The sequence below is a fragment of the Schistocerca cancellata genome, chromosome 1, assembly GCF_023864275.1.
Source record: "Schistocerca cancellata isolate TAMUIC-IGC-003103 chromosome 1, iqSchCanc2.1, whole genome shotgun sequence".
Lineage (NCBI taxonomy): Eukaryota > Metazoa > Arthropoda > Insecta > Orthoptera > Acrididae > Schistocerca > Schistocerca cancellata.
Window position 1 is genome coordinate 588,045,855 of NC_064626.1, and position 14,995 is coordinate 588,060,849.

The following is a 14,995-nucleotide window of genomic DNA, read 5'->3' on the forward strand; positions in this document are numbered from 1 at the left end:
AGAAGTAATAAGTATTTTAATTGCGTTTCTGTTAACATCAGAATCCAAGTATTCATTAACCATCACTACAACATCCTCTTCGCATATACGTGGAAGCAGTGCAAATAAAATGAAGAATGTGAAAGTCACTATTCCAAATCCGGAGAAAAATTAAAGTCGATTGGCTTGGTAGATTAAATTTCGAAGTCTGTTGATTACGTGGATGTCGGTCACACAAATTTTAAAGTGAGTTTGCTAAAAAGCAATGTAGGCACATTCGATGAACTCCTGTCATCTCACGCGATCAGTAGTGTACCCAGTAATTCAACAATGGGAGTCATTGCAGCATAAATAAAAATTTTCGCCTGCAGTATTGACGCAAACATTCATTCGCTTCCATTTAGCAAATGGTTATTTTATCCTGTATATCATCGTAACTAGCGGCCTTGTGAAGCGATTTCCAGCGTGAAATTGTTCTTTACTGTAGCTGCTTGCAGATAAATAATACTCAAAGAAGCAGCGTAGAGAGAGGCACACAAAAAAGTGATTTGTTGTATACTATTTGGTATGTAACCTGAGATATGGTAATTCTGTTGGGTTTTATTAAATAGCAGTGCCTGTATTATTAAGAAGTACTTCTTAATAACGCTGGCACTATTATTTGTATTTATTTGTAAATGCCTTACCCTCTAATCTCTATGAATATGTTCTTCCTGGACGTGAATATACGTAGCATATAGGTGCAGGTTGTGCCACATGGACGACGACATATGTAAGTTTCGGTTGTAGCGTGATTCGTGTATGGATTGCAGTAGCGGTTAACGCGACCGCTCACTTAAAGCGGGATGTCCAGGTTCGAGTCCCAGTCAGGCACTTATTTTCACTGTCGTCAGTCCAACACAGAGCTGATGGTGGTTCATGTTCGCTATTGCAGATATATTTCTCGTACTATAGGGTTTAGTTTACAAGTCTTGCCCAAGGTAAATTTATTTCACTACCAATTTAGGAAGAAACGTCTCCCAGCTCCGACGACTCTTGTAGAGGAAGAGTTACGTAGCTTCCTGATTTACTTGAAATAAGCTTTCAAAACGCTACCTTAAATGACAATACTGCAGATGCATCATTCTTTCAGTGGCTGTTGTTTAGACTTCCCCATTAAAAAGAATTTCCAAGTAAAAGCTATGGAAAACTGCCTGTTCGTACTGTCAAATAACTGACGAAACAATTTGGTATGGACTAGACAGTAATGAAACGTTATTCGTGAATGAAGCGTAAAGGAAGCTGTTTTAAAGAGCTATAGGATATTATAGTGACGTTTTGATTAAATTTAGAAATACTACACTAGCGTAAAAAGTAGCAAGACCCAAAAATCATTAATGTAGAGTAATGAAATTTTGGGAATACACTTGCCAGTACATTAATAACCGGTGTAACCGCCAGAATGTTGACAGCAAGCACCAAACGTGCATACATTGTGTTGATAAGGTCTCGGATGTCAGTCTGAGAGATGGAGTTCCATGCCTGTTGCACCCTACTGGTATTATGTACACTAAGGCAGGATGATGGCACAATGACTGAAAGATGGAGGAATTCAGAACAATTTTCCTGCGTGGACGACTAACCGTAGATGTCATAAACACAGACACTCCACAATAAACAACCCTGAGAAATGAAGTACGTACTCCATACAACACGGTTTTTGTTACCTGCCCAGTTTCTGTGGAGAACTGAAGACTTAAAAAGCCCCCAGATGGGGTCCATGCACAGGTACTCAAAACATTGTCGCCATAGATCACCCTATATCCAACAGACGTACTTAGTGACGCCCTATGGCTAGGCAGGGTACTTAAAATATCGAATGAAGGGATCATTCAAAAATCTACAGGCTGGGACCCTTCAGATCCCAAATCACGCACACCAATGTGTTTTGTAAATCGTATGGTTAAGGTTCAATAAAAGCTTGTGTGCATCCGACTGCAGACTCACAGAACTTTCCAAGGCCTCAGTCCCAACCACAAGAAAAATTTATCCATGACGCAATTAAACTAGCAATCGAAATTGTTGCAAGAGCACCAAACAACCACGCAGTATCAGTAACGATAGACATCACAGGTGTCTTTGACAACCTGTGGTGGGCAGCACTGTTTGCGAGGTTACGATAGTTGGAGGTACCCCGTTCTCTGTATAACAGTCTTCTGGACTGCTGCAGCGGCAGAGTAGTGAAGTAGCTTGTGGGTAATAACAAATTAATCAGCAGAATTACCAAGGGATGCCTACAGGGATCGATCTGTGGACTCGTATTCTGGGTCATCACCCCCTATAAATCTTGGATGGAGACAACAGGGTTGATTGAGTTGTCGGTTACGCAGATGACCTGCTGGTAGCAGTTTCTGCTAAGAGTAGAGCCCAGCTAGAAGCGATGGCACGTGGCACCATACAGACAATCACACAGTGGTGCACAACAAAAAAACTCCAGATATCGGGCCACAAAAGAACATATACCTTGTTGAGGAGTCTACTGAACACAAACACAAGCAGAATGACTGTAACACGCTATGAGCACTCATAGGTGAAATATTAAACTTCCACGAACACATCAGAGCAACCATAGACAAGGCGAAAGAATACTACACAAACTGGCAAGGCTAAGCTGAGGACAATACACGCTATTCTTGTCAGTAATCAAAACATACCAGTGTGCACTCCTTGAGTAGCCTGCCGGGGTGGCCGAGCGGTTCTAGGCGCTACAGTCTGGAACCGCGCGACCGCTACGGTCGCAGATTCGAATCCTGCCTTGGGCATGGACGTGTATGATGTCCTTGGGTTAGTTAAGTTTAAGTAGTTCTAAGTTCTAGGGGACTGATGACCTCAGAAATTAAGTCCCATAGTGCTCAGAGCCATTTTTGAACTCCTTGAGTCGGTACTCAGTTGTACAGCAAGTAGGTGGCCGCATCAACTAATCCTCGCTGGCAACAGAACAGCGGTAAGATGGGGCGGAGAAGTGTCATTCTTAGACTGTCGAAAGATTTCAGCAGAAAAACAATCGAAGCTCTATACACGGTGCTTGGAATATACCCGATTTGTATCACCACCAGGTATCGGGTTGCACAGTACTGGCTAAAAATGGGTGGACTACACCGAGCTGGGCAAATAACCGATGTATCCTTAAACAACTAGCTTCAGCTTAAACTCTGGCGAATGGAATACTGGCAGAACGAGTGGAGCACAAGTGGTAAGGGACGGAGAGTCTACAAATACTTTCCTGTCGCTTCGGAACGGTTAAGAATGAAACATGCCTACCTAGCCGCGGCATGGTATACTTCTGAAGAGGACATGGACCTTGTCCCACGCACCTCAACCGCGTGAGTCTGATGCAGACACATACTTGTACACGCGGAAGATGAGATCTTCCGACCATGCAGTCCTGTTCTGCGATAATTACAGACACGTCAGGGGCATAATACAAGGAAACACCATTTACACGGGCCGTTCGGAGTGACCGCTATGTTTGAGGCGCTACGTCATGAACTGCGCGGCCCCTACTGCCGGAGGTTCGAGTCCTCCCTCGGGCAGGGGTGTGTGTGCTGTTCTTAGCATATGTTGGTTTAAGTAGTGTGTAAGTCTAGGTACCGACGACCTGAGCAATTTGGTCCCTTAGGAATGCACACACATTAGAACCATTTGAACGGAGCGCCAACTATACGAAGTGCTACGAAAGGAAACAGAATGGACCAACTATACACACTGGCGGACTAGATTTAGAATGTAACACCCGGAGAATACCGACGCACACGACCGTATAGAATACAACTCAGTCTACAGCAGAATATCAGGCTCCGTAGTGTGGATAACGACACAGAAGACGACACAGAGGTCAATGCTGGGGACAATGCAGACGACAGCACTTTGAGCGGCTACACCGATACCCAACTTAGACGTTAATTTCACTGTAGGCATGTATAGTAATAACATGTTATTCTAATCATGGACACTTGGTAGCGCACGCTAGACTAAGGTAGTGAATAAAGTGCAGGTGCATTGCCGTAAATTTCCAAGGCAACAGGCACTATAAACGTGTAAATGGCACCATGGTAAACAACTAAGGATATTTTAATATAGATTAGCCTTAAAAGTGGAGGCGCATTATAGGAAATTGGCAACGGTAACTGACACTATAATCCTGTGTGTGTGTGTATATATATAGACACAACATTTACGATAAAGGAATACAGGAATATAGTGTACGGACCGCCCTACTTACTAAAATGCGAGATACCTGGGAGTTTAAAAAATTGTGTGAAATCTTATGGGACATAACTGCTAAGGTCATCAGTCCCTAAGCTTACACACTACTTAACCTAAATTATCCTCAGGACAAACACACACACCCTTGCCCGATGGAGGACTCGAACCTCCGCCGGGATCAGCCGCTCAGTCCATGACATGCAGCGCCTGAGACCGCTCGGCTAATCCCGCGCGGCATACCTAGGAGTCAATCGCTCGAAGCACATAACAAGGTATTCATTCTCAGACATCTAGGATGCGGGACTAAATCTCTAACTCTTTCCAATCTTTCTTATTGTTTCTTCTCAAATGCAACAAAATTTTTATTTCTCCTTTTTCAGTTCCTTTATTACATTTTTATGAAGTAAAACACTGCCAAACAAGAAAAGACGGAAATTAACAAAAAGCCTGCCTCCACGAGGCGGGTGATGGTATGGTTGGATGTGGGTGCCGGAGGGAACTGGTACTCAGATCCACTACCGTCTCATACACCGATCATAGAGGCCAAGAGGCCAAAATGACCCACCGTAGGGTGGGTCGGTGAAAATCAGCATAATGTGGAAAAAAGTGTCACTGTGGTGCCAGCTGCTTCCGAAGTTCCTGCTGCAAAGCAGTATGATACGCGAGATCCGTGCGCTGAACACGACGGTCTTCCTTCCCGATAGTGACACGGGAGCCTCCGGAGTCCGGTGTTTTTAAGACCGTACATTCTCGTGACCTCCGCTGTCAACAGTCATGTACAGAGGCTAAAATCCTGTCAAGTCTTTCTGCTGTATCGAAGAAGGAACGTCCAGCTCATCGTACGCTTATTACACGACCTCGTTCGAACTCGGTGAAGTGCTGATAAAGGCATCTTTATCGCCTTAAAGGAATTCTTGACGAACATCAACTCACCACGCCCAATCCCTAGGGTAACTAATGATCGCAGCCGTTACAGTTACCGCTACTACCTCCACTGTTATGCGACTGGTACGAAATCTGAGTAAACCTCATCTACGAGATGGAGAAACACACCTACCAACTTCCGTTTATGTGACTTAACTCCAACTATTTTATTCTACAGTAAATTATATTTTGTGATAAAAAATGCAGAACGCTGCCAGGAACCGTAGACGGCTGTACGCTTGGTGAACGTTTTACAGAACCGCTGACGGAGATCCTAGGAGGTCCAGACCTGTTCATCAACACCGGCAGCACCATCAACCTGACGTGCCTGGTCACGTTCGCGCCGGAGCCGCCTTCTGGCGTCCAATGGCTGCATAATGGGCAGGTACGTTTCAGCAGATACTGGGGCTACTGAATTTCAGTCACAGATTATTAAGTCATAGCTGGACCTGTCATTTACAGTATGCCAGATTCAGTACACGCGAACACAGTCAAACCTTCAATTATTCAAAAATGGTTCAAATGGCTCTGAGCACTATGGGACTCAACATCTTAGGTCATAAGTCCACTAGAACTTAGAACCACTTAAACGTAACTAACCTAAGGACATCACACACACCCATTCTTGAGGCAGGATTCGAACCTGCGACCGTAGCAGTCCCGCGGCTCCGGACTGCAGCGCCAGAACCGCTAGAGCACCGCGGCCGGCTTCAATTATTACAAAGTAGCTCGGTATAGTATGAGTTAGGAGTATGATCAAGCAGTCACGTTGACAAATGGAGAAACACACAGGTTCACTTGTGCGAGGATTGCTCAGTAGTGAACGGTGTTGGTTGCTTTCTTCTTACCATTCATTACTCGTCTTTATTTGGCTTATTACGACACTATTCTGACATTCTGTTTGTCGTAACAGCTTCAAACTTCTGCAAACAAAATCATCATCTGTGCACCGCATTGTGGTTGGACTGATACCGAACAATGGTGATTTTGAGCAGTGGGAGCAACAGATACTTTTAAAGTGTCTAGTTACCCTAGAGACTATGCTGCTGTAGTGTAACCAGTTAGGTTAAACAGCAGATCCGTGTAATGTACATTGATCAATTGCTACACAGCCGGTTTCCATGTGAAAGGAAACCCAAATTATTCCATTAAATTGAAGGCAACGATCCATTCCATAGCGGGTGACAATCGTGACTGATTTTTCACAATTCTCGGGATGACATAAAGGAATAAGAAAACTGTAAAAAAAGGGTAATTCGGAAACAAGTATGCGTTAACTGCAAATGCTTGTCTAGCATGCAGCTCGGTGTAGCCGCGTGGTCTCAGGTGCCTTGTCACTGTTCGCGCGGCTCACCCTGTCGGAGGTTCAAGTCCTCCCTCGGGCATATGCGTCTGTGTGTGTGTGTGTGTGTGTGTGTGTGTGTGTGTGTGTGTGTGTGTGTGTGTGTTGTCATTACCATAGGGTAGTTCAAGTTAGATTGAAGTAATGTGTAAGCCTAGGGACCGATCGATGATCTCAGCAGTTTACTTCCTTAGAGCCTTATCACAAATTTCCTTTGTTCTCGCACGATCAGCTCTGCATTTACTATGTTGTAATATACTCGCCGTTCACTTCATCTCTATGCGACGAGAAATCACGAACAGTCCTAATAATTCGTGGTGAAGTTCTACAGTTCAAAATTCTAGAATATGTTGGGGCAAATAAAACTGGCCTAGACGACTTTTGCTAGCGTTAACGAAGGAAGAAAACGCCTACAATTGCTTCCAACTCGAAGAAGCCACTGCACACACAGCCGGCCAAGCCTTGGAGCACACTTACACAGTCTTCACTCTAAACAGAGTTGTTAGCAGAGGTCAGTCTGGTCGCAGCCCTAGCTGACCACTTTGTGTGGGAAATTCCGATGTCTAACGTGTATTGCAACAACCCTCATAGTCTTCAAGAACTGCAGCGGAACGTTTCGGAAAAGACTGCAGTAATTCCAGCAATCCAGCTACAATTCACCTTCATCAGCTTGATGACTAGGCCCCAGAAGTGCCAAGAGGTGAATGATGGTCACTCTCAACATATGTTATACTCAGGTAAGTACTGTATTTAGTTTCCTCTGTAACTTTTGTTTGTGCCCTAGAGTTTTGTTTCCAAGGCCACTTTTATTTGCCCCACCCTTATATTCAGATATAAGCTGGAATTCACGTAATAATAAACATTATTAGATACTTAAACGTTACAGACCCACAACAATATTTATTACATTTTGTTCTGAACTTGCTTTCAGATTTATGTGCCATCATCAGTCAACTTAAAGATTAAACAGTCAGTCAACTTAATATCAGCGGGGGCTTCTAATTGCGTGGAACGTTAATGCTGTGCATTTCAGTTTTAAGGTGTCTATGTTCTAGAAATATTGCAACAACATTAATAAATCAGTAAACAGTACTGATCAAGTTAAATTATTTAGGGACGTGAAGTACAGGCATGTAGGGTCTTAAAATTTAGCATAAGCGTTAACAGGAGATATTTGTCTTCAATACATGTGAACAGGTAAACAAAAAAAAACTAGCTTTCCATTAACGTGGTTGATGAGGTTTATAAACAACGTTCCTACACAATTTACTGTGGTGCTTACGCTATAATGCAATGAGCTACAGGTTGTTCGAAGAGGTTAGCTAAACGTCCCTATTTACCTGAATCTCTTCCTAAGATTACTTTCTGAGGGGACATTTAACACTGGCGTATGGCAAGACATCGACTACATGCAGACGTGACGGTTAACGTGTTTCGTCTACAGGATGAAATCCGTCTGGATCTAGATGTACCTGTACAATTCCCAAATTGTTTTATAAGAGGGGAAGGGACTCTAGAAATTAAAAAAATGTATGGGTAGCTAGCTGCACCTGTAAGATACTCGTATTTAAATACTCGTATTTAAATTTATTCTGGCCCGCCTTCAGCTGGGAGAAAAATTATAATACCTGTTGGATGAAAAATGAATAAACAGCTTTTGATGTTTCTGAGCAACAGTCAAAAAATAATTTTTAAATGAACACACCGCCAGTTGACTGTATTGTTCATTATTTTTGTTTAATTACGACCCAGGTTTCGGCCTTTTACGCCATTTCCAAGTGACTGAGTTCATGTCATTAACACATATTGCAGGACATCAAGCGCAAAATTTTCCATAAATTAAGAAAACTATTCTCTACCCACGAAATGCCAGACGTAAAATCATCATCTTGTAAAAAGGTTAATGAATAATAGTGGCAGCACATCATATTTAACAATAATTAATATATCTCCTAGAACACATACCCAAATGTAACAATGCCGAAACGTGGACTGTAAGATAATCAAATTTTTCATATGTCTTGAAAACACATGTAAGTAGCATATTCTCCACTTATTCCATGAGTTTCAAGTGCAGTCCATAGACAGCCAGTCTCCTCCACCTGCGCTGTTCAATGCGGTCATGCACTGTCACCCATAGAAATGGAATCGGGGTCGATTACACCCTCTAAGCGACGGACATGGGAAACGAGTACTGTGTCACAATAGCGTTGGCCGGTGAGATTTGGAGGTTAGTACACCCATGCAACATTATGCCTCCTCACGCCGTAAGTCCTAGGCAACCAAAACGATCATATTTGATAATTCTCCTGACAGCATTTCGTGAGTCCATCTCTTACCATATAAGGGTACGTAATGTACATGATAGCCTTGTAGTTACAGTCAAGTTGGGAGGCATAATGTTACATGGACATGCTGTCCTCGACATATGGGAAAACGGTGTACTCACTGGTCAACGTGGTTGTGACAGTGTAATCCTTCTCCATGTGTGTCTTTTCACGAGAGCATTAAGTTGTGACTTTAGTTTTATGGTGACCGCATTTTACAACGCAGGTAGAGGGGCGATTGGGAGGAGAGCATACTCGTACAACGCACTGAACTGTCCGTTGCCCCGACCTAAATTCGATCGATCACGTATGGAAAGTGTTGGGGAGACTTACTGCCACACGTCCACATGCACTAACGACCATATAGCAATGAGACAAGACGCTTCTTCGCTCAGTATAATAACATATTAAAAAGTTCTGCTGTACTTCGGGCTGCTTCCAGGTGATCAACTTTGATTCTCCGCGAGGAGGAGTGAGGCTGGTGACGGAGAAGGGCTCCATCACCACCAGCAGGCTACTCATCCAGAAGGCGGCTGCCGAAGACACCGGCCTCTACACGTGCGCTCCCAACAACGTCCCTCCAGACAGCGTCCGGGTCCATGTTCTCAAAGGTACGAGTCTGTATACCCGTATACAGAGAGCTAAGGTGATTCACTACATAAAACCTGAGATTACTTGCACTGTTGTTTATTGAGACCACAAGATGTCTTATTACATACTATGTATTATGTAATAATTCTCATTTTAAATGGCCCATCTTTAAGGAGTTTGATGCTGTCCTCCAACTTTTCTTATCCCGTGCTGAGCTTGTAATCTCAATGTAACTGTGTTGGTGTTGAGAATTTCATTCCAAAGACTAGATTGATCCAGCTCTCCAAACTATTTACTGTATTCCGTCTATTAATCTCAGAATATGTATCGCAACCCGCATCCATTTCAACCTTTTTACTGTAATCAACTCCTGGTCTCCATCTCAAATTTTTATGCCCTGAACTTTCCTCCAGTTCCAAACAAGATTCCTTGGTTTCTCATAACGTTTTCTGTCAACGTATCTCTTCTTCCAGCAAAATATACCACATATTACTTATCTCCCCAATTTTATTCAGTACCACCTCATTGGATACGCAATGTACGCACTCAATCCTCAGTATTCTTCTGCAGTACCACATATCAAAAGCTTATAATCTCTTCTTGCCTGATCTGCTTGTCGTCTATGTTTCGTGTCTCCAGAATCCAACGTCCCAAACATATGCTTCAGAAAACATCAATATTAACAAATTTTTCTTTCTCAGATCCTCACACACGCTTTTCTTGTCATTCTGTTGACTTTGGCTGTCATCAGATGCTTCACTGCCCAAATAGCATTCCTCATGTACATTTACTGTCTCATTTGCTAATCCGATCCTCTCAGCAAGAATTGATTTAATTCGACCACATTCCATTACCATTTTTTACTTATGGCAATGTTCATCTTATATCCACCTTTCAAGGCAGTATCTATTCTCTTCAACTACAGTTAAAGTCCGCTCCTTTCTCTGACAGAATTACTATATCATCGCCAAACACTCAGATTTTTGGTTCTCCCTGAACTTTAATTACATCTCCAAAACTACCTTTGGCTTCCTTTACTGCTTACTCAACATTCAGACTGAACAAGACTGGGAATGCGCTACATCCCTGTCTCACGCCTATCTCAACCACTACTTCCCTTTAATGCCCTTTAACTGATATAAGAGCTCTCTGGTTTCTGTACAAGCTGTGTATAACTTTTCGCTCCCATTGCTTTGCTCCTTGTATCTTCAGAGTTTTCAAAGGAATATTCCAGTCAATTTTGTCAATAGCTTTCTCTATTATTATTTCTTTAAGTCAGATTTCCCTCGTGCCATATACCTTGCACGCCAGGTGGAATAGTTCTGCTATGTCTGAGCATACCAGCAGTTCTGAAGAATGACGTCTACTCCAGAGGTCTTGTTTCTACAAAGGTCTTTCAGCGCTCTATCAAATTATTCTCGCAGTATCATAACTCTGTCTACTTGCTCTTCTCATTCTACAACGCCTAGATTTCCCTTGTATAGCCCCTTTACATATTATTTCCGTCTTTCAGCATTCCCTTCTTTGCTTAATACTGGTTTTCGTATATTATTACTGCATCCACAATCTTTTTTTTCTTTCTTTTTTGCATATCCTAGTCATTGTCAACTCCTCCCACATTTTCCCCTTTTACTGCTTCTTCTAGAATCTATATAACAATTCCTGGTAACCACGACAGATATTCCATTAGTATATCCCCTACTCTGGTAAGGATTTTCCATTGAACCCTCCTAAACATGTTCTTCGTTGTACATTTCTGTACTCTTAATGTTTAACATTCTCTCAAAACTCTAGATGTTTAATCCTTCTAATTTCTACTCCTTCGTATTTTCGGTGACTCTCTTTTCACTTCACACACACACACACACACACACACACACACACACACACACACAAAGAGAGACAGACAGACAGACAGAGAGAGAGAGAGAGAGAGGGTGGGGAGGGGGCAGACAGAAAGAGATACAATACTTTCAATGTCCTCTACAATCACACTGCAGGTCTTGACATACTTTTTTTTCTGACATCTCTACCTGACTGATCGAAACGTGACTTGCAAAAAATTTGTCGAACGTATGAACATGAGCTAGAAGTAAATCTACTGGTTTAGGACTACAGTCATGATTTAACCCTTAGAAGTCTTCTACGAAACACTACTAAGTTTAATGTATAATATGCCTAAAACCCCTACAACGCCTACCTTTAGCCATTCAAATAAGTTCTAAACACACGAAGTACTTAATGCATGTAGCATAACTTAAATACCCGTAGGTATTACCGCTACCTGCTAGCTGATAAATGTTACCTACATGTATAAGAACATCTCTTCGTTACCACTGTCATTTCTGGCACAGCTAGGAAGTTTGTATGTTGCTACTCCTTTTTTCTAGATGACAACATGGTTCCACTATTGAATGAATTTGTATCTTCCTATTGTGTTACTGTCGTTTCTGCTATTAGGTCATTATAAGACTCTTATATCGAAACAAGTTTGTGCCGAACTTAGATTTGTACAAACTACATAGCACGAAAATAAAAATTTAGTTGCAACTAATATCACATTGTTATTAGAATGCACAAGCGTCGTATTATTTCTCTACTGCCTGTTGACAAAATGTTCGGTTATTTGATTATTGCTCTGTTTCTAACGTTACTATGTACAGGATATCTCCAAAGTCTGTAGCTGTGTTGCAAGTAGGTTTTGCTAAGAAATAACTGTAAAGAAAAGAAATTCGGTATGTTGCCCCGTTTCCTGTTTAATTAGCATTGAAGTTAGCTAATCAAATCGTTGCACACGCAAAAGGAAGTGGATCGTCTGATACATTTAGTGTAATTTGTTGATGATATAGCTGGGGATGGTTCAGCCATCGATCGTGTTCGTTTCTTACTGCCGTTCTATGTCCAATTTTTGTATCCCTCTCTTGATCGGTTCTACAAAATTTCTCAGGCAAATATATGCCACTGTGACTACATAACATATACAAACGGAGTGTTGACAGAACTTGCATCATTGCTTCACTGCAAAGACACGCATACAGCCACACGGTGAACCACGTCGATATTCAGAAAAACGTGTCTGCGGCCCCACAACAGAAAAATTAAAGAACTTTTTACTATAGCTGGACCAGTTTAAAGATGAAGCGCTTTCTGTGGTGTTCAGCAGGTGACCTGCCAGCAGCCATGCAACACAGCGGTGCAGACGGTTCCGCACTCCACTGGTCGCTGATGACGTCATCGCTGCTGCTGGTGCCGCTGCTCCACCAGTTGCTGCGGTGTGCGGCAGCGGAGCGGGGCCTGTGCGCCTGCTCAGCAGGCAACCAGCTGCTCTCCTCCGGAGATCGTCGGATGCCTGAAAGATAGAGGTCCGCACTTCGTTGGTGCCTCTATTGGATTGATTTGCATTTTTTTATTCTGTGGTTCAATAATTGTTCAACTCTGTTATCATCTAATGTCTCGAAAGGGACCGACAGTTTATTGAAATTGGATGTTTTGTGAAGCGTGAAAAATTTTTATTTGATTACGATGTGCGTGTTACATATCTAGAGGTAAATCAAATTTTGGCCTGTTCCAGATCATTCATTGACAATTAAATGTACCAAGAGGATTTGAAATTGTGCGTCTTATCAATACTCGTTGTATTTTTAATGTTGTGTTTCCTGTGACTGTACATAAATTTTATCGACAATTTTCTGAACAGAGAATCTAGACTGAGACTTTTATAATAATTACTGTTTCATTTCCCCATTCCTCATAAACAATATAAATGGGTTGACACTTTTACCAGCCCAAACCATTTTGAGTATTTGTCGGCGGAATACCAAACGTCTCAGCATTGGAAAACTGAACTTTGGCCATTCAAAAATTAGTTAAGAATATATTGATAGTAAGAGTAACTTGAACTGCCACATGTGTAAAGAGGTAAACTGAATACCAACGGCGCTGTGAGGATATCGAGTTACATGGATCCATAGTTCTGCTGCAGCACAATGTGAAGTACAGGAAGATAATATCCATCAGGCTTTTACGGAAATGTTAATTTGACGGTATTTATTCACTCAAGTGTCAATAAGATCCTTGGAATAAATCAGCTACATTGTGTTTTAAAGGAATCGTATGTGGTTTGTTCAAATGTAGTTTCAACACTAAAAAATGAGTGTCCTAGCGCAAGCGTGGCTGTAGTTTTCTTGAAGATGTTACAGGCATAGGATGTACCAAAATCACGACCACAGATGATGAGATCGAGATATTTTACTCTACTGTAATGAACTGTCGCCGATTGATGGTGTTTGTCAAGCAGCTGACACAGAAATAGCAGAAAAAACAGTGTCGCACATTTAACATAACCTCTTAGAAACCTTTATGAGTATTTGCTGAAGACAGACGAAAATAAAATGTACAGACAGCGTTCTCAAGAACGTTACAAACAATTAACGAGTAGCTCAACCCTGATACATATTTCAATCAGAAATCCCTCCAGCTGGTCCTAAGTGGTTAAATATAAGATTTCAGAAACAGACCTGCTGCTTACTATCTTCCACCGACGATCACTTCCGAATTATAGACTACCACAGTGAACGCTCACTTACAGTCTGTTGAGTGTCAGAACGAACTAATGCTAAACACAATTGTTTGCGGCGTCATAATCTTGCGGCGATATAATCTTGACTATCACTGAGAGCATTCTGAGCCCTTTCTGCTGCATGACATGGAGATTGCAGATCTTCTTCCAGGCAGCTCCAAGTCTCACTATTCTTTTGAATAAGGCCCAGCAGTACGTAGAGAGTAATGTTATGAATGGTGATCACCTTCAGAAAATATTTGAGTTGCTGAACTTAAGTATTGTTAGTAACAGCAGACAACCATAAGCTTACCTCAACCGATACAATTACCGAACTACTAAGAAATATGTGACCACTGCATTGAAAGAAAGGACGTACCATCCATTTACACAGTGAACCCTTCCAGAACTCATTCGCTATTAAAATCTGCAAGTCCTATGATTGTTCATTTTAAAAAACTGACTTTAAACCATGCAACTTTTTTTTTCTTCGTAAAACTCACATCTAAACAGAATACATTATAGAACAACGGAAGAGACGAAGACAAAACAAAATGGGCTCCAGAAAACGAAATACGGAAATTTTTTAAGTCGTGGGACACTCGACTCTTATCATGTGTCAATTTACATTAATTCAAAAAAGAGACCATAGCCGGTAGGTACACAGATTGGTAACATCAGTCATGAACCTAATGTTTTCATAGGTGACTGCAGAAGAATTGTTAAAACGCTTTACCATAATGAGATTTAGGATAAGTGCGGTTACGTACACAAGTACTAGGTAACGCAGTTTACCAAAGCCAAAATCTGGATCGAATTTCAAATATTTGTGTACTAATCGTGTACTCGGAATAAACTCACAGTGATTATGAAGAAAGACTGCAACAAATTAAATGTTGTCACTACCCATTAGCTCATAACTGACACTACTTAGTAATGCAGTCAGTAGGACGGATCACAGTTTGTATCTAGATGAAAACAGGCCTTTCCATTGCTAAGCATCAAACACCTAATGAAAAACCTGAAGTC

At 41.8% G+C, this 14,995-nt stretch overlaps 1 protein-coding gene across 1 annotated transcript in view; it reads left to right on the forward strand.

Moving 5' to 3' along the window:
* The window catches only part of LOC126161901 (zwei Ig domain protein zig-8-like), a 172,576-nt gene extending 159,571 nt beyond the window's left edge, over window positions 1-13,005 (forward strand). Inside the window, exons 4-6 of the mRNA XM_049918064.1 lie at window positions 5,406-5,533; window positions 9,260-9,428; window positions 12,572-13,005. Of these exons, the coding sequence (XP_049774021.1) occupies window positions 5,406-5,533; window positions 9,260-9,428; window positions 12,572-12,768 (494 nt within the window). The 3' untranslated portion in view covers window positions 12,769-13,005. The remainder of the gene's footprint in view (window positions 1-5,405; window positions 5,534-9,259; window positions 9,429-12,571) is intronic.
* The last annotated feature ends 1,990 nt before the right edge of the window (window positions 13,006-14,995 follow it).